At 40.6% G+C, this 25187-nt stretch overlaps 1 protein-coding gene across 3 annotated transcripts in view; it reads left to right on the forward strand.

The window, feature by feature from the left end:
* srpk2 (SRSF protein kinase 2) overlaps positions 1-25187 on the forward strand; it is a 73255-nt gene that overhangs the window by 39714 nt on the left and 8354 nt on the right. For all 3 annotated transcript variants that reach the window (XM_078257423.1, XM_078257424.1, XM_078257422.1), the window contains 10 exons: positions 10874-11025; positions 14266-14374; positions 15940-16027; positions 16429-16516; positions 16702-16808; positions 17878-18043; positions 19636-19676; positions 20163-20517; positions 22257-23192; positions 24008-24108. In XM_078257423.1, the coding sequence (XP_078113549.1) occupies positions 10874-11025; positions 14266-14374; positions 15940-16027; positions 16429-16516; positions 16702-16808; positions 17878-18043; positions 19636-19676; positions 20163-20517; positions 22257-23192; positions 24008-24108 (2143 nt within the window). The remainder of the gene's footprint in view (positions 1-10873; positions 11026-14265; positions 14375-15939; positions 16028-16428; positions 16517-16701; positions 16809-17877; positions 18044-19635; positions 19677-20162; positions 20518-22256; positions 23193-24007; positions 24109-25187) is intronic.

A 25187-nucleotide genomic window follows, 5' to 3' on the forward strand; every position in this document is an offset into this window, starting at 1 on the left:
CTTTAAAGTCAATTCAACCATGTTAAATCTGCCTCGTCATTCAATACCCAATTTCAATACCTAAGGAGTAAATCTCATCAGAGTCAGTGAACCAATAGGCATGCAGCATGCTTCTACCAAGATCTAATAATGTTGGTGATTGGCTGTCTTAACGTTAACGTTGCAGAGACACGCAGGAAAAACCGTAAAGTGTAATGTAATTGCTTTTTGTTTTATAAAATTGGTACCAAAAAAATAATTGTTTAGGAACCGGTATCGAAGTCACGGTATCAGTACCGGTATCAAACGATACCCAGCCAATCATAAATTAAAATATCTAGAGGTGTGGAGTTAGAAACAATTGAGCTTACCAGACCTTTGTAGCCCGCTCCACATCTCCACTTAAGACTAGCAGCCCGGGGCTACATTATCCGCTACTAGCTTAACACACCTTTGTGTGTGTCAAAGTTGTGAGTTATATGTGATTGAGTATTATAATAAAATGTTTTATTAAATTCAGGTAACGTTACATGGTAAATAATGCTTTTCTCAGGCCTGAAATCCACACTGATTTTCTGTTATATGGCCATTAAATTGGCATTAAAAATGTCTTAAAAAGTCTTAAATTTAAATTGAAGAATCCTGGGGGTACCCTGCCAGTCACAATCGTCTTGGGCGGAGCCACGGTGCCGCTGCAAAATAACCTCGGGAAGGAACTTGTTTTGGTGGAACGTGTACGTTCAAAGGTTGTTTTAGTCGTGCAACAGAAAACTCAGATTGGACAGATAGTCTAGCTAGCTGTCTGGATTTACCCTGCACAGATCTGAGGAGCAGTTAACCATAGTCTTCATAAATCGACTGGAGTTTAAAATTACAACACAAAGAAAGTGGAAGGAAACAGGACATCTGAAAACGGACATCCAATAAGAGCGGAATCCGGCGGAATTTCTGGCAGAACGAGAGCAATCCCGAAAGTGGAACATCGTGGATAAAGACTACCCTAGGGCTAATGTCTGGCCCTCTTGCCTTTTAAAATACCTCTGAAGCAGAATTTATAGTTCAGGATTATGGCAGCAGCCACATTCATAGTGTATGCTGTATGGGAATCTAGCATTGCACCTTGTGAGAATGTATTGAATTGATGGCTGGTGGTATGAAACAGGATCCTGCTGAGCCATCAGCTAGAGGTTACGTGGGGGCAGTGCAGGCTTCATCCTGAAAATAGCGGTGAGATCTCAGTTCTCTGCACAGACACATACTCTGGAGGAGAGGAGAGAATGAGTCAGCTGTCCAACCGGGCCAAGATGGAGAGACGGAGAGAATGAAAGATTAACAATGAATCAATCAGAGGTGGAGACTGTAGGAATGGTTAAGCAGAGCTTAAGGACACCCGCGGTCTGAAACCCACGCCTTAACATTGAGAGTGGAGGATGATGCTCTTGTTGCTAAGGAATACCTGTTACCTTGGTGATAACGAGACATGTTTAAGGATGAGTCATCAAGTTTTAACTCGAGAGCGGTCAACTATTTTATATGGCTTCTGAGCGGTCGGAGATGTATAAGAAACTCTCTGTGGTTTTCTTTGTCATTAACATCCGGATACCTTACTGATGTCGGGTCTCAAGAGCAAGATTAAATTATTAGTTCCAATTATATGCAATTATACTGCAAACATTTTTTGGTCATGTCTATAAGATTCAGGAAAAATAGAAGAAAAAATTAAATTGCAAAGAAGATATGCAATGATACAATGGGTTCGAGATGCATTTTAGTCTTTCCGTAATAATGTATTTCCGTCATTATTAATGGCACAACTGCATGTATTTTGGCCTGGCGATAGCAGGCAGATCAAGACTGACACATTTTTAAAGCAAAGGTTAAAAAAGGCAATCGTAGTTTGTCATTCTCATGTCTTTTCACTGATGTTATCAAGAAAAGAAATCTTTTACTATGTGTCATTACATGGGGCAAATACAATGAGACCCAGATTCCTTCCAAATGATTGTGGCATTCTTTTAACTGGTTCAGTTACTGATTTGTTGTGGATGGAGGAGTCACCACACACACACAAGCAACAAAACCTAGTCAAATCACAACATCAAAGATATGTATGGGCTGAAATACTCAAAGTAAATGATGTGTTGATAGTATAATATCATAACGATAGACAATGATAGTATATAATAATTCACAATCTCAACAACTTCAACTTACAACAATAAAGACGAATCATATTCTGTCTTTACTGATATCATCATTTCAAAAGAATCATATCCAGGGAAGTATTTTGACATAGACACTGTTCTAGCTTCCATACCTTTTAAAACGGGATGTAACTGTATGAAAATTTAACCTCACGGTTATCGTGACCAAAATTATCACGGTTTTCGGTATTATCGCGGCATTTTTAAAAGTGTGTTCAATATGTTCAGAAAGCACTGATATGCCTACACAAGTAGGCACTACAAAAATATAGGCAATAGGACTGTAAAAACTATTGAAAACTGGCTGCTGAAACACTGGCCCGCTGTAGGGTGTCTGGTAAGAACTTGAACCAGAGATGTCTGACTTTGAGATCCAGGATGATTTATTTACAACTCCAACATGAAGTTAACTATGAAGTTGTATTTGACGTTACATGTGAAGTTGGATGTGGTTCTGAAATATAAGCAAATAATAATGCACATTAATAAGCATTTGACTTACTGTGAACATTATTTACCAAAACTAAATGTTATAGCCACCAGCATATAACAAGAAACAATAGTAAGAATTACATTAATTTCTCTGTAATAATTAACAAATGTAACATATTGCTCAGTAACACAGACTGAGAATAAGCCACATCTATTACACATGGCTGCACAAGTAATATTAAACAATCTGCACATCCATCAGCTATGTAATAAGAAACACAGCAACAGCAATATAATCAAGGTGATAATATATCTCTCTCACTCCAAATAAATGTCATGTCGTAACACGGGCAAAACGTAATCCACATTGTAGCAGTACACTTATTGAAATATGAATAAACGTAGCTTAAACGTTTACACAGATAACGAGGCAGTAAAACCCGTGACAGTTTAGCAAGCTACAGAATAGTTTTAACTTACGTTCTGGTCTGAAAACGGTCTGAAAACGGTTTCTACACCGTGGTAATCCACCGTGATAATAATGATATTTTAAATAAAAACGGTAATAGTTAACATTTTTACGGTGGTTTACCGTTACACCAGTAATTGTTACATCCCTAACCACTGGGAGTGTTCTCTATCTGCAGATCCATGTGCCTCAAAACCGTTTCAAAGTGATGGAATTTAACATGAGAATAGCATTTGAGCTATTTACATAGTTATTAAAAAAACTATCAAAAGACATAAGTGATCCACACGGTTGCACATGGTGACAGCTTTCTCCATTACAATGAACATGGGCACTGTCCTGCTGCTGTAAATACTCACAAAAGAACCAAATCATGGCTGAAAGTTACTCCGAACAAAAACACTATTTACTCCTGATTGAGTAAAGTTTGATAAAAACTACAGGGCCCAGCTGTTTTAGCAAATTATTTAGCTTTTAAAAATATAAGTATACACTATATACAAGACCTATTTTTAAAAAGGATTGTATTTTTTGAGATGGACTAACACATTGTTGTTTTTGTCTTTTCTTTTTTACATTAACCATGATAAACACTATCGCCAGCCTTATCCTTTATACCTGGGAATACAGTCACACTTAGGACTTGTATGTTGGTTAGGCACTGAGAGATGATTATAGCCCGACCAATATTGGATTTTTGAGGCTGATATTGATAGTTTGGAGTTTTAAATATCTTATTACAATATATCAGCCAATAGTAATTTTTTTCAACACATTGCATAAACCAACAGTCTTGATACAGATCCTTGAGATAGTTTTTTATAGCAATGCGACCAAGATAACGTACAAAGACATTTTACATTTAACCTGTCGGTGCTCTCTGGTGGACAAACTATGTAATGGTGACACTTCTAATTTTCGACACATATACACCTATACGATGTATCTGCTAATAAGCTAATATTGGCTGATTTATCGGTCTAGCTCTAGTGATAATGCTGTCCATCAACCAGAGCTTCTGATTCTAAACATGTGCCACTGTCTGTAGACTTTGGCAGCCATTAACACCCTCTGAAGGAGGGAGTACTCTCTGGATCTACTGTATGCTGTGATTTGCATATTTAAAAAAAGGATGTAACATCTCACTTTTGTACAAATAAAAGCAGAAAAAAAACAGATCATCACCACCCCCTCAATATCCAGAACTTTTCTGAGTTCCCTTGAGCAAGGCCCTTAAGCCCAACCGCTCCAGTGGAGCTGCTCCGTGGCCAGCAGATCAGACTGTGGTTGTACTGGGCAGCTTCCAGGTATGAATGTGTAACTGTGTGAATGTGACAGGTCGCCGTTGCAAATGAGAAGTTGTTGTCAATCGACTTACCTGGATAAATAAAGGTTAAAAAAAAAAAACCTGAAACTTTAATTTCATTGACCTGATGACAGTGGATTCTTGTAATTGTTGACACAGAGCTGTATTTATATCAAAACGAATACTTGTTTTGAGGGTAAATCCAGAAGTTGTTTTACCTGTTTCCTTGCCCTGTCAAGTCAGCAAAGCTGTTCAGACAGTGTGGTATGATGAGGAATTTACTGGTAGGAAAAATTGCTTTACGATTGGTTAGGAATTCAGTCTTCAGTGGCATCTTAGTTTCCATCTTCTTCCTGTGGGTTTTGTCAAAGGAAATCACTTTACATCTTATTTTTTTTTTATATTCTCCTCATCCCTCAGCACAACACAGCGTTTCCACTGCAGTCATGATGATCTTCTGCAGATGACACGATGATGTCTTCAGGTGTGAATGATGAAGCTTGGACAAGCTTGGTCCTCCGCTGATTATCAACAAGATTAACCTTTCAAGTTAGCTTAGTACAACACAACATTTGAACTAATCACATCATACTGTACATTACCCGTTCAATGAGTGAAATGTCTTATTTAATTAATTATTTTCACATAAAGCATGCTGGATCTAAAACAGCGTGCCTGTTGGTGGAGAATGTAACACTGGGGTTACAGATGCCATTGCAGGGCGTGAGAGTGGAAAAGCTGACACTGAAAACTGTGTGTGTGTGTGTGTGTGTGTGTGTGTGTGTGTGTGTGTGTGTGTGTGTGTTCATGTTCAGATCTGTCCACACACTGTACAGGTTAGGGTGTAAGAAACAGCCTGGGCATGTCCACACACATAACAAGATGTTGAAGGATGTACTGCACATTCTGCAGTCATTTACTTCCAGTTCCACAGTACAAGGTTGTAGGCTGAGAGACTCTTGTCTCAACCTGTGCTCTACAGTCACATATACTGGAGCAGTGCTACCAGTTTCAAAATAGTGTTTTACCAAAATATGCATTTAGTGTCCTATTTTAAACTTGCATTATGCAGGAGTGGACAATGCATTAATAAGCTCGCACACACACTTTTACATGAACATAAAAATACTTATACTGTACAGGCAGGACATTCCTGATGGTTCATATTTTCTTCTCCCACACTGCCCCGAGGCAAGGTGATCACACACGTGCTCACAAACACCAGCTGAACCATTACAGGGTTAATGTCATCTTGATAATCAGCACAGTTCTTCCATTATACCAACCTTAAGTTTGTGGTGAGGTGCATGTTCCAACAATAGAGAAAGCTACAGTTTCAGGACCGAATTTCTAGGACCCTAGTTTTTCGGATAACTGCTAGAATGTAGTTACCGTAACCCTAGTCTCGCATTGCCAGACCTATCTCCACAGCGCTGTGGAGTAAGGTTATACCACACATACATTAAAATGGTCTCAGGAAGGAACTTGTTTTGGTGGAACATTTGCACCCCGCAAAAGGAAACGCCACATACAATATTAAAACAAGTTCATTGCTCACACAATACAGTAACGTAAGCTATTTAAATTTAGCTGGATACATGGTTAAACTTAATTTGCTCTTACCAGTGTATTGTCGTGTGTATTTTCTCCATAGCAAATCCCCGCCAATTGGTTCCAAAATGTCCCAGTAAGGTAGCTAATGCCGTAAACATGTTCTTTGTAAATCTTTACAACCATTCCCCGAAAGAACCAAGCTTGCCTGCCTTGTTGCACAATCCAATTGTTTTTACAAACTTGCCATTTTCAGCGTGTAGCATGCTAGCTCGAAGTTTGTTGTTGTTTCTCGAAGTGTACAGAGTTTGAGAACGTAGACACACAGAGAGCGGAAGGTGAGGGACAGGTAATTATTTTGGAAATGTACTGTCTTTTAACCCAGCATTAAGCCTTCATAGCTTGCCAGCTGTACAAAATCTGTAAACAAAAACACCACAATCAGGAATTTAACTTCTGATTCTAAACATGTGCCACTGACGTTCAACAGTATGCAGGATTTCATGCTTACCATGCTCCATCCTCTGTTTAAATGTGTAATATATTATCCTCCACTTATTGGCACTTATTTGCACAGTAGCAGCATCAATTTGTTCCTCAACCAAAGGATGCACTTTTACCTTGCCTATGCAAAGTAGCTACCATATGTTTACCCCTCATCATTTCTGTAACACTTACAGTGTTGCAGATGCAATTGTGTAGCTCTCTGTACAGTTGAGCAGTGCAGTTCTGGTCTAGCAGAATGTCTGTAGACTTTGGCAGCCATTAACAGCCTCTGAAGGGGGAGGGGGGATTACTCTCTGGATCTACTGTATGCTGTGATTTGCATATTTAAAAAAGGATGTAACATCTCACTTTTGTACAAATAAAAGCAGAAAAAAACAGATCATCACCACCCCCCCAAAAAAAAATCTTAATTTCTAATTACACAAATGCTGTACTGTGTGTTTGAAGGTAATGACCTTAGTTCACTGTTGTATTTTGGTGTTCAAAGATGAGCTTGTTGTCAGCCTCCTGTTTGTTTTCCACTCGCATAGCACGAATGCTTTTTCCACCTCCACCTGTTTTTCAGTGGACTTTAAGGTGGAATGATGTACAGTATGTCTCAAAAAACATACACCCACATACAAGGCACATTGTTTTGTATGTTTCCTCCCCTGATTGTGTCCATGCTGTTATTGTTTTCTTCCTGTTTCTTTCTCTTCTTTCTCTTTCTCCGTTTCTGTTTTTTCCTGCCTGCTGCCTCTGCTTTTCTCTGCGTGTGTCTGTTTTGTTCTGACTGTTTTCTCTGCTTGTCAGCCTACACTACTCTCTTTCTGCCTCCTCCTACTTTCTCTGTCTCGGCTTGTGTTTGTCTGCCTGTCTCTCTCTCTCTCTCTGTATACTGTATTTGTCTGTCCGTCTGTCTGTTTCTGCCTGCGTATTTCTCTGTCTCGCCTTTCTGCTTACGTATGTCTCTTGAGGTTGATGTTTTAGTCTGATTAGGCTTCTCTCTATATCTGACTTCCTTTTTCTTTCTCTTTCTTTTTTTCTGCCCACCTCTCTGATTCTCTCCTTCCTTGTTTCTCTTCATTTCAACCTCTTTCTTTCTGTTTTCTGTTTGCTCAATTAGTCTTTCTTCTGTCCCCGTCCTTCCTCTGCCTGTCTCTCTTTGCTGTCTTAATGTTTTTGCTGCTCGGCTCAGGTCCAGAAAGTTATGGGAGGCTAAGTGTTCGTACAGCCAATGGCAAGATGAGCCTTATAAAAGCGTTGAGCTTATAGATGTGATGTATGACAGACACCCTACGTGACTGCTTTGGTAAAGAAGCAGCATCCTACTGCAAGGACAGCCCTCTACTCTGTGTGTGTGTGTGTGTGCGTGTGTGTGTGCGTGTGCGTGCGTGTGTCAGTTGTAAAACAGCCATGAAATCTCAATGCTATCTGCTGTCCTTCACTGCTGCATTGGAAGAACCATTGCTTATGTGTGTTGGCCTTGCCACCACATTAACGCTTGGTGTCCTGGATTTTCCCCCCCTCCTCGCTCTGCAGTTGCCATGGCAACACACCAAGAGGCTCCATCATGTGTCTGAGCCTGTGACCGCAATTTTATAACAGCTCACAAGCGCTTGCTTTGTGTGTTTATATTTTTTCTGTCCTAATTTAGCATTTGATCATGTTGCCGGTACTGTAAGGTGACGTGGAATAGGACGTGTTTGTCGAGCTCTCTTAGGCCGAGTTGTCTAACAGAGAGATCATTGAAACGGCCAGTTTTCTTAAGGTGAAGATTTGATTTAGTCATGATAAGGAAATGTTAGATTGATTGAAAATGTCACACTTTTTCCTAGCACTAATGAATGTGAGAGCTACATTCTCACCTCCAATGCACACCTTCAATCTCACAGGATTGTGTGACAGGAGAGCTCATCTGACACAATCACAATCACAGCAAATGTGGACACATTTGTTGGATAGCATTGTTACATCACTGTGGTACTGCAGGTATAGCATACAGTGGTAGAGTTTAGTGTTCAGTGCTTTAAAGCAGGAGTTCCCAGCAGTTTTTGAATTTTTTCAGAGGCCATAAGAGGTAAAGTTATCCAGCAGTTTTCAAGAAAAAAAGTAAACAATAGAAGAATGTCTGTCTGAAAAAATAAACGTAGTTTTGTAATTTTTGTAAATGTCTGACCCCTCAGATTGACCTTGCAACCCCTTGGGGTCTCCCTACCTTCAGGTTGGGAACCACTGCTCTACAGGATCCATGAACAGTAAAGAACCGTGGGCTAGTTAGACCAAAATCGATTACAAGTAGCACAGTGGCAGGTTGGTGTAGAGGTTTGGTAGGATTGGCCCAAAACATACCACAAACCACCCCAAATAGCCACGTGTGCCATGGCAGCATCCTAAAGCAAAATGCTGAACCCCCTGCCTCATCAATCATTGTAAGTCGCCCTGGATAAATGCTCAAAAAGTAGCCAGGCCTATAGAAAGAAGCAGCTTGTGCTCTGCAGCCTATTTTATTTTTTCTCTCTCATGGGCTCAGTTCCAGTTTAGAAATGCAAAAGGGAGTGGAACAAGGCTGTTAACTGAGAGGACGTGGACAGTGGAGATGAACCTTCTGATATCCAATATCATAGTCTAATATGTATTAATATGTCAATGTCATTAATCATGCCATACATTTTAAGAATACCTTCTACATAATACTACATTTCTTCAGGATTGATTCAGAATTGATTTTGGAGGTCATCCATTTTTGTCTGGTGATTCATGTCTGAGGTGTTGGGTGGGTGTTGATCGGTTCAACCTGACTGTCTGTGAGCTACAAACAATATCAGCCCATCAACCAACTGCAGTTATGATTTGGACTGGGTGATAATTCAGTGTTATCATTAAGTTGAATCTTATTGAAATCTGTCATAGCCTTAGATTTTAAAAACACAATATAACGTTTGATTTTCTTTTGTTTTTATTATCTGATTTGAAATACCTCAGAACTAGCCTCCCCCTGCCTTATTGCACAATCCAGTTGTCCGCCCTCCTACGTACTTCCGCTCAATTTTCATTTTCCTTCAGTACGGGTTTTCTCAGGCCAAATATTTGGCGTCCATTCAGCGAACAGAGGAAGTGGCTGAGAGCGATGACGTTGAGGATGTGCGCTAGAAAGATGTGAGTGAAGCCATTCGGTCCGAATATCCAGAAGTTAAAGCCCGAGCAAGAACAATATTTGCTGAGTTGTGATGGTGGCCATGATGTTGTGGCCCTCCTCCCCATGGGGTTCGGGAAAAGTTTGATTTTCCAGCTCGCTCCGTTAGTGGTGAAGGAGTTGGCTAGGTGGGTTAAGGCTAACACTAGGGATGCTAATGCTAAATATAAGCTGATAGTTGTTGTCGGTCTCCCCTCTTGTTGCACATGCGCATGACATACGTCACAACCAAACGTTAGCGATTGGTTATGGCAGATCCAGAGTGGCTCTGGGCAGATCCTATAGTTTTAAACTTCAACAGAGTACCCGCCTTTGAGGAAGTTAACACTTGTCAATGGAGAGAGGCCAGACTCTCTGTACAAATGAAATGTACGAGAGTCTGGTAGGACCAGGCTACCTCAGAACATGAATTGATATTAAAATTACCCTGTGGTTATTATAACAGTGTTAATGTTGTCTGCATCAACTATGCCCAGCCATGGTCATGGAGAGGACCGCTTGTGTTCTGCTCTTTTGTCAATCTGAAAGTGTACTTTTACAATACTTTAGGGAATGTGAGAATAAGATCCATTGGGTTTGACTTTACAGAAGTGGTTGTACAGAAATAAAGAGTTCCTTACGCACTGCACTCTTTAGACATGAATTTCATTTTATTATGTCAAAATTGGGCCTTGCCATACACACAAGAAAAAAAACTGCACCAACTTAAAACTAAAGTATTTCTTTAAGCGTGTTCTGCAAGTAGGCTTGGTCTTCCATTTGCAGAAATCCTTGAATGAATATCAGTTAGCTAGGTTTGATTGGTGTTTTGATCAGAACCTGTTTTTGTTATATATTGTACTTCTGATGATTTAATAAATAACCAAAACATATTCCTGGTGTTGTGACCGCATTCTTGATTAAATATGAGTTTCTGTAGTTGCCACCTTCATTCTTTATCTTTTAGTCATGTCAACTGTAGATATTCACTTCCTCTGCATGAAACACCTGTCTGACACAATGTGTTCAGAGCAGCAAATCAAAAGCTTTCATAAACTCAGTACTGGATGAATCAGTGTTGAATGATACTAGTCAGCGACAAGTTATTATTTAGATATTAGTCATCTGCACTTAAAGCTCAGTCTATAGTTGCACTCGCTTTGAGTCACAGCTAGAAATACTAAAACAAAAATGTTCAGGCTGGGAGATGGGTTTCCAATCAAAGTTACCTGATAGGTTACCTAACTTCCATCCTTCTGTTGTGCTTACAGGCCTGAGACCCAGCAGAAAGCCCCGGTGAGTGCCCCTCCTCCCCCACCCCCCCCTCCGCCTCCCCCTGAGCCAGCAGGGCCCCCGGAGCCGGAGGAGGAGATCCTGGGCTCCGATGATGAGGAGCAGGAGGACCCCGCGGACTACTGCAAAGGTCAGAACAACACACAGACAGACCCACACATACTGGAGTCATCTGTCCCAGCCCATTACTTCCACTCATCCACTACATCTGTCGTACAGAGCTCAACAATGTCTCCTCTCTCTCTGCTTATATCTGTAATTCTCTTCCCCATTTCTCCCTCCGTCCTGATGGGTTTTGCAGCAGCGTCGCTGTAGCCATCAGTGTGAAACGCTCGGCAGTTGTGACACCAGCGTTTCAAGGTTGTTTAGTTGGTGCCAGAAAGGAGCGGCAGTCTAGTTTTCTGCAGTGGCCCAGGATGCCAAAGGCTGTGCTGTCTGCTAAGAGGTTCATTTTCATTACACCGCTGTGTTTCAAAATGCTGCACCCATTCTGTAAACACTTTAGAACTTTCCACTTCTCTTATCATTTGATATCTGTAGGTAATGTAGGTTTTATTTTGCTGTTACTGTTATTCTAAATATACAATGATGTCTTTTAATTATATGCTATAATACATCATGATGTTTTGGAGGACAACTCTTGATTTCTATGAGGTTGTTTTGAAAGAAGCACAGCCAAATTGTCAGATCTCACTTCAGTAAGATGAAAGACTAAAAGAAAACGAAAAATCATCTCTGTTGTGTATTTTGGCTTCTTTTCATTGTCTTTCTGTTAAAAACAAGTGATTCTACTCATAAAGCCCTTCACGTGTTACCTCTTTTATTTATTTCTGAATATTTTAAGAAATTCAAAAACTCATATAATGCATGTTGTAACCCTCTTAGGAGAAGTGCCTATATGGTTTATTATTAGTTTGAGTTGTAGTAGTATTATTGTAGTGTTCTGTGTACTCTACACATTTTGGCCTGCCCACCTTTCTGGTGTGTCTGTGTTATATTACTTAAAAATATACAATTCACCAAGTTTATGTTCAATTAAAGACACCTACAACAGATGTAAGCAAGACATCTCTCTCCGCCAGCTGGTCGTGTCATCGTAGCAACAACAAAGAGGATTTTGATGTTTCAGGTTGAAGCATTACAAACAACCACTGATTTTGTTGTTGTTGTTTAACCTCTTAATTAACAGCCTCCTTATTGAACACAAGCCCAAAGACACAGTCACAGACACAAAATAAGATAGTTTTTGTTATTGAACTCCTTTGATTAACATGATGATCCTGGTCTCTTCTGAACATTTTGGAGTTTACTATCATCTACTGTACTATCAAGTCAGAATCAATCTAAGTGATATTCAACTCAATTTAACGATGCACATATGTTTCTTGTCTTACCTATACTGTTCTGTTTTGTATGCACTCCTGTTACAAAAAAAGCAACTGTTGTTGTCACAGTGATATTGGAATCTTAAAATGGTTCACACAGATAGAATCACGAGGATTTGTGCTTTTGAACAATGTTTAATTTGTTCAATTTTAAGTTGAGTTAGAAAGGATGCCTAATGGATTACAAAAACTACATACTGCAAACACATTATCAATATACTATATTTATGTTTCTGCACTCCAGGGAAGAGGCACAATATGTAAAAAATAAAATGAAAATGGCAGCATGTAGAACACAAAGTATACAGGATATTCTTGTCTGGGAGCTTAAGTTCCTGCGACGTCTCACCTGCTACAAATATTAGTGCTGTTTACATCTATTTTAAGACAATTCATGTTTGCTCAATACTAAATAATGTTAATAATGTTAATAATGTTCACTACAGCTGCAAGTAACAATTATTTTTATTGTCAATTAAATGTTTTGCCTATTAAACGTTTGAAAAAAGAAAAATACCCATCATAGTTTCTCAAAATCCAAGGTGGAATCTTCAAATGTCTTTTTGTGTGTGACAAATAGTCCAAAACCAGAACATATTGTTTTATTTAAAGTGCCCATATTATGAAAAAAATCACTTTTTTTCTGGGATTTGGGGTGTTATTTTGTGTCTCTGGTGCTTCCACACGCATACAAACTTGGGAAAAAAACATCCATGCTGTTTTGAGTGAGATACGGGTTTCTGAATGTGTCTTGCCTTCAGTCTCCGGGTGAGCTGTTCAAAATCAGCAGGGCTTTCTACGTCACTAGCCGAAACGAGGTGGCTAACCGTAGCATGCTAGCGCTAGCATGCTAGCTCGTTCTGAATGGCAAAACACTGCTACAACACACACTAGTTCACCATAATCTACAAAAGAACTACTTACATGTCCCTATTCTGCAGGTATTCCATGCAAAGTTGGAAGTGTGCCCTCGTTTAGAAGAAGTATCCCGACTAATCCTGCCTTGTACTGACTGAAGTTGTAGAAACAAACAGCTAGCTAGATGATGTGATCTTACCTAGATACTGCGCATGTGCGACTGCCAACAAAGATGTTATAGCAGTGAGAGGTCTCACTCTGTAGCTGAAACAGAGACCTGAACACAGGGTGAAAAGAGGAGCTACAGCAATGTGCAGTACAACAAAAATATGGTGGTTTTTGAAAATTAAACCATGTAAACCTATTCTGATACAACCTCAAAATACAATTAGGAACCTGAAAATGAGCATAATATGGCTACTTTAAGAAAAACAACAAATCTCCACATTATAGAAGCTTGAACCAGCAAACATTGAACTAGCATTTTTCTTGAAAAACTACTAAATTGATTTATTGATTATCAAAATAGTGGCTGATTTATTTCCTTTTGATGAGCTTTTAAGGAAGCATTTTGGTATCTTTATTGTAGCTTTTGTCGACACCTTGAAGCTGCTTGACATCCTCCTGGATCCATCTTTTTTCATATATGTTCACATGCCAAGTATCATTTTGTCATATGGATTGTTAGTGTATTCTGTACAAACATCATATATTGCACGTCTGTCCGCCCTGTGAGGGGGATCCCTCCTCAGTTGCTCTTCCTGATTTTTTTTCCATTAAAGGGGATTCTTTGGGGAGTTTTTCCTTATCATAAGCGGGTGTCGAAAAGGACAGAGGGTGTTGTATGTTGTACGGATTGTAAATCCCCCTGAGGCAAATTTGTGATTTGTGATATTGGCTATATAAATAACATTTACTTGCAATTTACTTGTTTGTGCTGTATACTTTCCCTCTGCTTCTTCTGTTTTTTATTAATCCACAACACTTCTCTCCCGTCTCATTTTCTCAGTTTGATCTCCCTCCCTCTCTGCTCCTCCAATTCTTACTCACTAATGGATTTCATGTCATTGCCTGGTTAAGACTATCAGCTGCCTGTAACCTTCATCGTCTCTCTCTTTATCCCTCAGGAGGGTACCATCCGGTGAAGATCGGGGATTTGTTCAACGGGAGGTACCATGTGATCAGGAAGTTGGGGTGGGGGCACTTCTCCACCGTATGGCTATGCTGGGACATACAGTGAGTCACACACACGCACGCATGCATGCACGCACGCACGCATGCATGCACACACACACACACACACACACACACACACACACACAGTTCAGTATAGTGGACCTACAAGATACACACATACTCAACACAAATACGATAATGAAAGAAGCCCTCAACACATCCTGACACACACACACACACACACACACACACACACACACACACACACACACACGCCATATCTGTTGACTGTTACCACAACGACGGTTGCAACCAACACCACCCTGCACTGGTACCAAAGACATCCATTTGCACTGTAATGTTGTTTCTGTGTTCACGAGGCAACCAGTGTGGATGGATGACGCTATCATCAACCCAGTGTCACCTTACCCTGATACACACACACACACACACACACACACACACACACACACACAAACTCATGTACTTATCCACTGGTGTTAATTACACTAATGGTGGTCATAAACTAGTGAGTTGGAGTTGGGTTACCGTACAGTCAGTCAATCCTTGACAAATGTTATATTCAGTGTGTCAATATTAAGACTTGAGTTGTCTTCTACCTCCTAACATGCATAATTTACAACTTTAATGTTTTGGTTCAATCTCACCCTTCTCATAGCATCATTGTTGGCCACAGCAGGCAGCTGTGACTGTACACTACCTGCTCAGCACCAAATGGCAGAACATAGTGGAGCATTTAGCAGCTATAGAGTCACATATTTCCCTCAGGAGTTGGTAGGGACCAAAACAGAACTATAAGAGAGTACATTTTGGTCTTAGAATGATAATTTTGTTATTGTTATTAGATTAAGTTTGTTATGAGGGGCCATCAGGGACATTATTCACAATTACCTCACACATATACAAGTGAAACACACCTGATGGCCCCTCATCGTTGGTAACAAGTTTGTCATATCAACTTAAAAAGTGATGATATGTCAGTGTGGTGTTTACAACTTGTTTCCACTGTGTCCAAGTTGGCAAACAAAGCAGTTGTTGCAGGTGTTTGTTAGATTTTCATTTGCATTACTTTCATTTGCATCATATACTTTGATAGAATACAGGATTTGTTGCTTTGTAATGGAACAGTTTGAGATTCATGGAGTTGAGATGAAAGATTTGCTTGAGAATATTCTAAAAATATGTTTGAATATTAAATGTGTTGTATTTATGGTCTTTGATATTTCTTCTTTTATATACCTGTATTCATGGTGATCTGTACACTAGGATGCAACAAAGCTTGAACGTCAGACACGCCAGACCCTGATAGCCAAAAACATTTGGTGAATAAAGCATGGTGTGCTGGGAGAGAGTTTTGGTTGACTTCCACCATCAGTGTTAACGTTAGTATCGATTTTAAGAAGTGCCACATTGCAACATTTGCATTTCCAATGGCAGTGGTGGCAGTGTGAACGATAGCTGAGCAAATGTGTAATAAAGGCATGGTGAGGGACATTTTATAATTTCGGTCACAAATATTGATTCAGACACATTAATCAGCCTAACTGGCTTAAACAACACATTAGTATGAAAATGACTGCATGTATCTGTGTTTGTCATTACAGAGTGAAGAACTTTGTGGCCATGAAGGTGGTGAAGAGCGCCCAGCATTACACAGAGACAGCCCTGGATGAGATCAAACTGCTGCGATGTGTGAGAATCTGATTAGTTTGACATTTAAGTGTTTGGGAATCATATTCTTTTCATCTTCCTTTGTTCTTTTGTTTGTTCCTTTTTTCATTTTATGTTTCCTTTCTTTCTTACACCTTCTCATCCTTTTCTACTACATTTTCTCATCCTTACATATACACCTTCCAACATCAATCTTGCTTGTCCTCTTCCTTTCCTGCTCTCTTTCCCTGTCTTTCCTCTAGCTTTGTCATTCTCCTTCAGTCCTCCCATTCCCTCTTTCTTCCTCTTTCTTGTTCTTCCCTGTTTTCATGTCCTTTTTTTCCTTAAATATTATTTGTTTGTTTCCGGTCTTGATCCTGCTTCATCTTTTGGTCCTTCTTCCTGTCGTGTTTGCTTCAGCTCTATGTCCTCTTGTCCTCCAGGTGAGAGAGAGCGACCCCGGTGACCCCAACAAGGACATGGTGGTTCAGCTGATAGATGACTTCAAGATCTCTGGAGTCAACGGCATACGTATCCCAATCAGAAGAGTGTGTGTGTGTGTGTGTGTGTCTGTGTGTGTGTGTGTGTGTGTGTGTGTGTGAGAGACTTAGTGTGTGTGTGTGTGTGTGTGTGTGTGTGTGTGTGTGTGTGTGAGTGTGTGTTAGTGTGTGAGTGACAGAGATATGATAATGTGAGTCCTTGACTCTCCATCCCAGATGTGTGTATGGTGTTTGAGGTGCTAGGTCACCACCTGCTGAAGTGGATTATTAAATCCAACTACCAAGGTCTGCCGCTGCCATGTGTCAAGAGCATTATCAAACAGGTAAGGACACACACACACACACACACACCAAATCTATTTAGAGACATATATACATTGCTGACTGTATTTCCACATAATTTGGATAAATAATGTATCTGGCCACTGCAATTAACATTACATGAATTTCCCCTGAGAATGGCGGTGCATTACAGGTCAAACAAGGGGACATGCTGGTACTTCTCTGGTAGATCTCTGCAGGGTAAATCCAGACAGCTAGCTAGACTATCTGTCCAATCTGAGTTTTCTGTTGCACGACTAAAACAACTTTTAAACGTACACATGTTCCACCAAAACAAGTTCCTTCCGAGCCGATTTTGCAGCGGCACCGCAGATCTTTATCTCCGGTGCTTAGCGCCGCCCAAGACGATTGTGTTTGGTTTAAAGAAATGCCAATAAACCAGAGCACGGTTTCCTTACATCCCCGAATGCTGTGTGGAGTAGCCAGACTCTCCTCCAGCTCTCTTTGGAGGAGGGTCTGGCAAAGCGAGACTAGTAAAAGACTGACTTGACAGGAAAGAAAGGAAAAAAAACAGTGGATGAAGAAATATTATATATGAAGAGCAAGAGACTCAGACAGACTCAGACAGCCAAATTCACACCTAATACTTTGGCCTAATAATACAGTGCATGCTTTTGTGCAGTTCCCACTTTAGATTTCAGTACCACTGCCATCCTAAGACGCAGTGCTTTCAGGCATTTTCCCCTCAGCCACCTGATGGGCATGTGAAGTTCCTCCCGCCTCTCGAAAGCCAAGCTGAAGATGAGTAGAAATTAAATTAGACTTTTCCCTGCTTCAATCTCAAAGCCTCTGGGAAGAAAAAAATGAAATAAACGGTGAAACAAAAACATCAACAGCCTTTGCTCCCTGCCCTCAGAGAATGACAAGCATTAGAAGAATGGCTTATTTGGCTCTGAGGAAGAGAGAAAGAATGAAAGGGACAGAGGAGAGTTGAACAGGGAGAGAGGTTTTGTCTGCATTTATTTAGAGTGTATAAACACCTAAACCAACAACTGTGAACATGTTTTTCAGTAATAAAACCTGTGTCTGTTTATCTGAATGTGTTTGTAGGTCCTGCAGGGTCTTGACTACCTCCACACTAAATGTAAAATCATCCACACGGACATCAAGCCAGAGAACATCCTGATGTGTGTAGATGACGCCTTTGTTAGGCGTATGGCCATGGAGGCGACCGAATGGCAGAAGGCTGGAGCCCCCCCACCATCTGGATCAGCAGGTAGACGCACAAACACTTACACTATGTGTATTTTGAAGCAAATAGTGCAACATTTTGGGAAGTTTGCTTTCTTGCTGAGAGTTAGATGAGAAGAGGCTAGACAGGCTAGCTGTTATTCCTTGTCTCTAGCCTTTATGCTAAGCTAAGCTAGCCGGCTGCTGGCTGTAGTTTCTCTCAGCAAGAAAGCAAATAAATGTATTTCCCAAAACTATTTCTTAACGTTTCAATTTATTTTAGCTTTTCCTAAACTTTGCTTAAAAATTAGCATTTATTTTAGTTTGCAAAGAAAAAACTACATTTTTTGGAGTACCATTTAACTCTGCATGTGGTAAAGTCCTTTGTTGTTTGTGTTAGTGTTTTATTTACGCAAAATGTGTAGCTTCTTCAAAGAAATGTAGATTGTATGTAATGGCTGAAGCTTACAGTACATGTAGTAGGTGTGTAGCTCATTATCCTGATTTGAAATTGACATTTATAGTTAATGAAAATAAATCATGAATTGAATCATCAAAAATGTGCTTGTGTTTGATATGTTTCATGAATGAAAAAAAACTACCATGTTTAATATTGAAGTGCTCAGTAAAGAAAAAAGGATCCACAGAGAATACTTTTGTGCCTCCTCAGTTTCTTGCCTTTTGAAACCACACAGAGGAATTTCTTGCTTTTTCATCTCCTGTCAAGTTCCTTGACTGAAAAAAATCAAGTTCTTAAAAACAGTCTTGACAAACCCGACATGAACCCTGTCCTCCCGGTGAACCCCTTCATGAGCTGTCGATTGCTTACATCAGCCAATGGAGTCTCTTTGAGCCTTAGGGCAACCAATTATACTGCTTACATTTCTATGCAATTAAAGTGAGGCACAAAACCATCAACTGTCAAAACAGAAGGGCTTGGCGGTGACAGAATCAGTCTGGGATTGAAGAGGCAAACTAAAAAAAAGTTTGTATTGTCATTAACGTAAGCGCAGACGTGTTTTATAGAAACATGTATTTTATTTCAGCTTGCTTCATTTAACTTTTGTGTTTCAGAAAAGATCGAAGGTATGTTGGTGAAAAATGACAACATAGTTTGGATTGTTTGTGTTATAACAAGTTTATTTAGGCGCACTTTGTCTGTTGAGCATATTAAGAAACAATTAATGGAAAATATGAAAGATTGATCATATTTCATTTGCAAATACTGTATGTTTGGAAGAATATTTGGATATATATTCATTTTCACTCTACTGTAACTCCTTTGATGGTTTATTATCCATATTTGGATTGGTGAGATGATTGAGGTGAGAAAATACTGTACTATACAGGAGCTATACATTCTCAGGCACGAGAAGAATAAACCGTTTTTATATTATGGATCTGGGACAAGCGAAGAGAGTGGGAGTGTGAAAGATCTTTTTGTTTCTTTGTTTGCAATTCTCTCACTTCACCTCCAGATTTTGTATGTATCAGGTCTATAAAGGAAACATGTACAAAACCTAACTATCTCTTTTCCAGGCGAGTGGAATATTGAACGTGGTGTGAACTTGGTTGTGTGACAGATTGAATTTGGTGAAACTTTGGAGCCTCTGATTGTTGTTTTTCTTTGTCTGTCAGTTAGCACAGCCCCCCAGCTCAAACCGGTGAGTACAACAGATGTGAGTATAAAATGGGAGGAGTGCACACACACACAAACATAAACACACACAAAGTCAAAATGTAGGTTCTAACTGGTTTCAAAGCTCCTACTACTCTACATTAGCAATGTTTAATGAATCCCCAATATCCCTAATAAATGGGGTTGTAGCAGTTTTCTGACTTTAAAAAATACTGTACTGGATGCAGTAAAATGAGAAATTAGTTTGATTGCATGTTCCCGTCAGGTCCTTTTTAAGAAGTGTAAAATCTTCCGAACCTGTAAATGAACACAATGAAAACATGGTTTTTAATGGACAGTGATGATATTTCAAATGTCCTTACAATTAATATCAATATACAGTGGAAGTTTTAGTGGACATTACTTACAAATCATAACCTACGATTCGAATAAACATCAAAAAGTTTTATTCCTTGAAAATCTTGTATTCATTCATGGTCTTGCCTCCCTTGTGACGCTCCCTCTCCTGCCCTGTTTTTTGTCCCAGGTGGGGAAGATCTCCAAGAACAAGAAGAAGAAGCTGAAGAAGAAACAGAAGCGGCAGGCAGAGCTGCTGGAGAGGCGGATGCTGGAGATCGAAGCCCTGGAGAGAGAGGCCGAGAAGAGGGAGGAGAGAGCCAAAGACGGGGGAGAGAAAGGGGAGCATGAACACAACCTGCCTTCACCCCTGCTGCTGCCGCCACCGCAGCTGGGCCCCAGCATGGCTCTGGGAGAGAGCGACGAGGATGATGATGATGACGAGGAGGATGGGGAAGATGAGGAGGAGGAGGGAGGCGAGAGGGAGAGGGAGAGGGAGAGAGAGAGAGAGAGGGAGAGGCCCATCAGGTTGACTAATCATACATGTGAGTCATATCAAGTTTTCCCCAGGTTGAGTGCTGTTGTTCTGACAAGGATTAGACATCACATTATTAAAATCTGATATCAGGAATTAATGACAAATGCAGCATGATGCTAAATCAACATTACAGAACTTTACTAAATATTGAGATAATCAAAAAGTATTTTCTTTGGCTGTATCCATCACCGTTGGAAGTAGGGGTGCTGGGAGTGCTGCAGCACCCCCTGTTGGCACTGCAGCACCCACAAATGTATTCACTTAAAGCATAACTCTCGCCAAAATGCAACCTATGGTCTTTTTGTGAATGTACCCGAGGCAAACTTTCGTTTAAAAGCATATTTAGGACAGAAGCGCCACTTTTAAGATGTACCGTATTTTCGTTTTTCGGTCAAATGGCCTTTTGAATGGGAGTAATAGGGGCACTTTTATGCTAGCCTCAAAGTAGCTACTTTTAAAACACTAAGAAGGCTCAACACAACATGAAACTTTGCTCAAAGTATCACCACGGGCTCTACCCATGAACTCGAGCATTGAGAACATTGTTTGTGTACCCAGAGTTTACTAAAAAAGGTTTTGAACAACTCACCGTAGCTCTTGTTGTTTCCGGCCGCTACCACCTCGGCAGTCAAAACGAGTCGATATCAAAACAAGTAGCCACAGATTTAGTATACCCTTGTGCACCGGTGTAGTTCATGTGTAGAGCCCCTGCTGATACTTGGAGCAAAGTTTCATGTTGTGTTGAGCCTTCTTAGTGTTTTAAAAATAACTATTTTGAGGCTAGCATAAAAGTACCCCTATTACTCCCATTCAAAAGGCCATTTGACCGAAAAACGAAAATACGGTAAATCTTAAAAGTGGCGCTTCCGTCCTGAATATGCTTTTAAACGAAAGTTTGACTCGGGTACATTCACAAAAAGACCCTAGGTTGCATTTTGGCGAGAGTTACGCTTTAAACATAAATAAATAATAAAGTAGACATTCATGAAAAATCATTACGATTAATTGAAAACATTAATGACAGGGACAATTTGTGTCATCCTATTGTAATGCATTAGTAAGACAACTAATGAGTCTGGTCCGTATACCTTTTGGATATTCGTTTTTCGTATCTAGCAAGTTACCAACCTAGAAAGTTGCAGGTTTCATTTATATTTTGGCTGCTGTGACACAGTGTTTACTGTTGCAATGGTGTTTAGTACCACAGACAGCGTACAAGCACTCGGCATAGTCAAGCCATGCTAGTATATTTTATCAATGTTATTAGTTAAGTGCCTATATGCAGACTCATAACGTCATTCCTGCCAGTTAAGTAACATATTTAGGTTGGGTTGCTCTATTTTACTGTATTCATGTTGTCAACAACTAGAAAGGTGATTTTTCTAAATCAAAGATCTGCAGCATGACTGAGTGTGTGAGTATGTGTATGTGCAGTAGGTTTGTGCAGTTTGTGAATGAATAGGAGGTGGAATGGCTCCAACCACTTGGCCCACGCTAGTATCACTGTGTATGGGAGGCTAGGCTGATTCACAAAAGAAAACAGTCTTTCTCCGTCTCCCTCCTTCACCTTCTGTTTCTTTCATTCTCCTTTTCTCTCATTTGCCTCCTTCTCTTTAATCTCTTGCTTTGCTTAATCTCTCTTACATGCTTTTTCACTCACTGCCTACACTGTCTTTGACTGAGTTCATATCTCCTTCCCACCCACTTCCTCTCTCAACAGTTTTTCCTCTGCTCTCTCCATATTAGGTGCGGCGCCTCCCCAGGAGCAGAGCGAGGCACCCCACATCACTGATGAAGACCCTGATGAGGAGGTGGAAGAGGAGGACGAGCCCACACGTACCGCTGAAAAAGATGCCCCCATTCCCCCCACCACAGACGCTTGTGATGGAGATCCAACACAAGCAGAGGTAGAGGGCAAGGAGGGGGAGGATGAGGAGGATGAAGAGGGGTTGAAAGGGGCAGAGGATGAGAATGAGGGAGAGGGGAAGGTAGAGGAGGAGGAGGAAGAGGAGGGAGAAAAAGAGGAAGAGGAGGAGGAAAAAGAGACTGAAAGAGAGGAGAATGAGACTGAGGAGCCAAAGAGTGAGAGCAAAACAGAGGAGGTGGCAGTGGTAGAGGAAGAGGAGTCAAAGGAGCAGGAGGGGGAGGGGGAGGATGAGGACGAGGATGAGGATGAAGAGGACGAGGATGAGGACGAGGATGAGGACGAGGACGAGGATGACGAGGATGATGACACGACCACGGAACTCCTCACAGAAACCACCTGTCCCATCAAACCCCACAACAACAAAAGTAATTCAGCCAAAACCAACGGTCACGTTTTGTTGGGACCTGAGGGACTGAAACCAAACCCTGGCAATCCTCCCCCTCCCTCGCCCACCCCCGAGCATCTCCTCTGCCCCCTGGTGGAGTCCGAGCTCAGCTACACAGACAGGGACCACTCTCTCAGCTCCGGTTATGAGATGTATAATGGCGACCTGGGCGAGCCGGGGCTTACCAACGGTGGCAGTGACCGCCACCCGGCCATCATGCCTCTCTTACCCGACTTGCCCCTGGATCCTATGCCGGGAAACCCCACTTCTGTTGGAACGGCAGACATTGGAGCAGGCCAGTCACCCAACAGCCCCACCGCTGACCGCAGTCGCACTGTGTCGTCCTCGAGCACAGGAGACACACCCAAAAGTAAGATGTGCTGACTGTATATCCACTGATTTACACAACAAAACTATTATTTTCTCACAAAATTACAGATTTACAAACTCAAGAAATCCATACCAGCCCGAAAGTGTTCAGTATAATCCTAAAAATGTCTCTTCAACTACTCCTCACTCCCACAATTTTCACACTACTTTTTTTCTTTTTACCAAAATGTATAAAAATGTATCCTCTTTCAAACAATGCAACTATCTAAGCAAACAGACTTACACATGTTGCGCTAGGAGCATCAAAGTGACAGGAGTACCATCCAACTGCCCCATTAACTCCAATATTAACATGTAAACAGGAATTTTACTTGATAGATGAAGAAAAGGAAAAAGCATAATGATAATAAATTATTATCACTTAGGTGAGGTAACGAACCAGCAGAAAATGAATAACCCTCACTGTGTTTTGACATTTTATCTTATACATTATAGCTGCCAGTTTCTCATTATTAGGTTTTTGTGTCCACATATCTCCTCTGGGTAGTATAATGACTCACCACCGCCATTACTCATCCACCCACAGCGATCATTTTATTATCATTAACTTGTACTCAAACTTTCTAGTTCTAGGGTCACTTCTAGAATCACATCTCCAGACTTAATAAGGATTTTAAACAAAAAAGTGCAACACTCTAAATAGGTCATCATGACTAAGTTTAATTCCTTGTTAAAAAGCTGAAGAGTCTCTGGTCCATAATACTAGTACATTAGATTGTGAACATTAGAACTCTTCTCTCATCTCTACTTACTCTATGTGTTAACCCTGTTCTTTCCCACTCCATCCTCTCTCAGTCAGGGCCAGAGCTGCAGATCTCCTGATCAACCCACTAGACCCGCGCAATGCTGAGTCTATTCGAGTCAAAATCGCTGATCTCGGAAATGCCTGCTGGGTGGTAAGACACAGTGTTTGGAATTTGATATTACTTGATTTGACGCATTTCTTTTTTAAATAAATACGTTCAAGCCTTTTTACATTCTGTTGAAGCAGCAGCACATGGGTAAAATAGTATTTTATTATAAACCATTGATATTCAACCTCCACAAAATCCAGTAGGACATGAGGATCTGGCTGGACCTCTTGCTGGAGTTTTTCCTGGAGATTAATATTAACAATAAAATTGCAATCCAAACAGTACCAACATACTGGAATCCCACCATCCTTTAATTGTATTATTAACATTTTGACCAACTACCTTACCCACAGGGAGGAAATGATGGATGTGTATATATATATATATAAACTTAGCACAAAAAGTAAGGAAATTTGTGTTTGGTAGATTATTTCTCTGTGGTAACAATGCTTTTTGGCAATAAATCTAATACCGTTGGAAAGCCTGTTTAGTTGGGGCACCATTTGAAAGGAACATGCATTTGTGGGATGAGCAGTAGCGCGGAGTATGTGGGTTGCGCCCATGAAAAATCTTCTCTGCCAATGCCAAACAGCTTATTTTGCTGTTGCTATTGACACTTGTTTTGAGCTTCTGGTACCCCCAGGTGCTGCGGTGCCTGATTGGCAGCATCTGTGAGCATGGGCCCTACTACTGTAAGTACAGCTACAGTCAGTGAGTGTTTGCTGAAGAATGGGATGCCATCCCACAGCAGTGTGTGACCAGGCTGGTGACCAGCATGAGGAGGAGGTGCCAGGCTGTTGTGGCTGTGTATGGTTCTTCCACACGCTACTGAGGCTCCTGTTTGTGAAATAAATAAATTGTTAAATTGCCAATATGTCTTGTTTCTTCAAACTTCAATCATCCAATCCACCAAACACCAAACGAGTCAATGGCAGAATAAGCTGTTTGGCATTGGCAGAGAAGATTTGGCAAATTTTTCATGGGCGCAACCCACATACTCAGCGCTGCTGCTCATCCCACAAATGCATATTCCTTACAAATGGGACACCTTTTTGTGCTAAGTTTATATATGGCAACATAGAGTGGTGACAATAATGTGATCACATTTGTGTGTGTCAAGA

This window comes from Sander vitreus, chromosome 8, assembly GCF_031162955.1.
Source record: "Sander vitreus isolate 19-12246 chromosome 8, sanVit1, whole genome shotgun sequence".
NCBI classification, from domain to species: domain Eukaryota; kingdom Metazoa; phylum Chordata; class Actinopteri; order Perciformes; family Percidae; genus Sander; species Sander vitreus.